The sequence below is a fragment of the Seriola lalandi genome, unplaced genomic scaffold (genome assembly GCF_002814215.2).
Source record: "Seriola lalandi dorsalis isolate HSWRI2012SDOR001 ecotype SW California unplaced genomic scaffold, Sedor1 jcf7180002014476, whole genome shotgun sequence".
Lineage (NCBI taxonomy): Eukaryota > Metazoa > Chordata > Actinopteri > Carangiformes > Carangidae > Seriola > Seriola lalandi.
In genome coordinates this window covers 1-731 of record NW_019485128.1, presented here as the reverse complement: position 1 = coordinate 731, position 731 = coordinate 1, and the positions used below count along the sequence as shown (strand labels likewise).

Genomic DNA, 731 nt, shown 5'->3' with positions numbered 1-731 from the left:
TAGTAGTACTCACAGATGTAGCAGTACTCAGTAGTACTCAGTAGTAGTAGTACTCACAGATGTAGTAGTACTCGTGGCCCGGCCTGAACTCGAAGCCCAGGCTGAAGGGCGTGAACAGCTGGAACTTCTCGGAGAACTTGAGGGGGCCGCTGGGACTCTGGGGGCGGTTACACTCCCAGCGCTTGAAGCCCTTCCTGTGGTGGTCGCAGGTGGTGTAGCCGTCGTAGTTCACCATATACAACACATAGTGCTCCATGCGCTCGGCAGACTCCGCCCCCTCATAGTGAGGACAGTAGATGTCCAGGTAGTCGTTGATGGCCACCTCCACCGTGTACTCCCCCCGGAAGAACCTGAGGAGCAGACACAGGAAGTAGTTCATGTTAAACACACCAACAGGTGAAGCTCACCTGTGTTCCACACTGTTCATGAAGAAGAGAATGGTCAGAGGTCGATGGCTTCTTCTACCTGTGACCTCAGAACATCATCAGCCTCTGGAGGAGGCGGGAAACTGTCACTCTGAGTTTCTCAGCTCAAACGTGTGTAAAGCTCCTCCAGTGTAAAGGTGTGTGTCCATGTGTAGTGTGATTATAGATTATAGATCAGCTCTAGCTTCTATATTAATACTGTGAAAGTATCAAAGCCTCAGTCCACAGAGAAATGCACACAGCCTGTATTCAGAAACTGAGCCTTAAAACCAGCCGTCAGGACTTCTGGAACTTTGTGATGTCACA

The 731-nt window shown here is 50.5% G+C and overlaps 1 protein-coding gene across 1 annotated transcript; it reads right to left on the bottom strand.

Moving 5' to 3' along the window:
- Positions 1–16: 16 nt before the first annotated feature.
- On the bottom strand, positions 17–722 carry LOC111644821 (ephrin-A2-like). Its single transcript, XM_023393811.2, has one exon. The coding sequence runs from the start codon at positions 377–379 to the stop codon at positions 38–40; it is 342 nt and encodes a 113-aa protein (XP_023249579.1). The 5' UTR covers positions 380–722; the 3' UTR covers positions 17–37.
- Between the last annotated feature and the right edge of the window lie 9 nt (positions 723–731).

Excerpts from the sequence above, each read along its gene's own strand:
- LOC111644821 (XM_023393811.2), bottom strand. The coding sequence starts at position 379 with ATGAACTACTTCCTGTGTCTGCTCCTCAGGTTCTTCCGGGGGGAGTAC.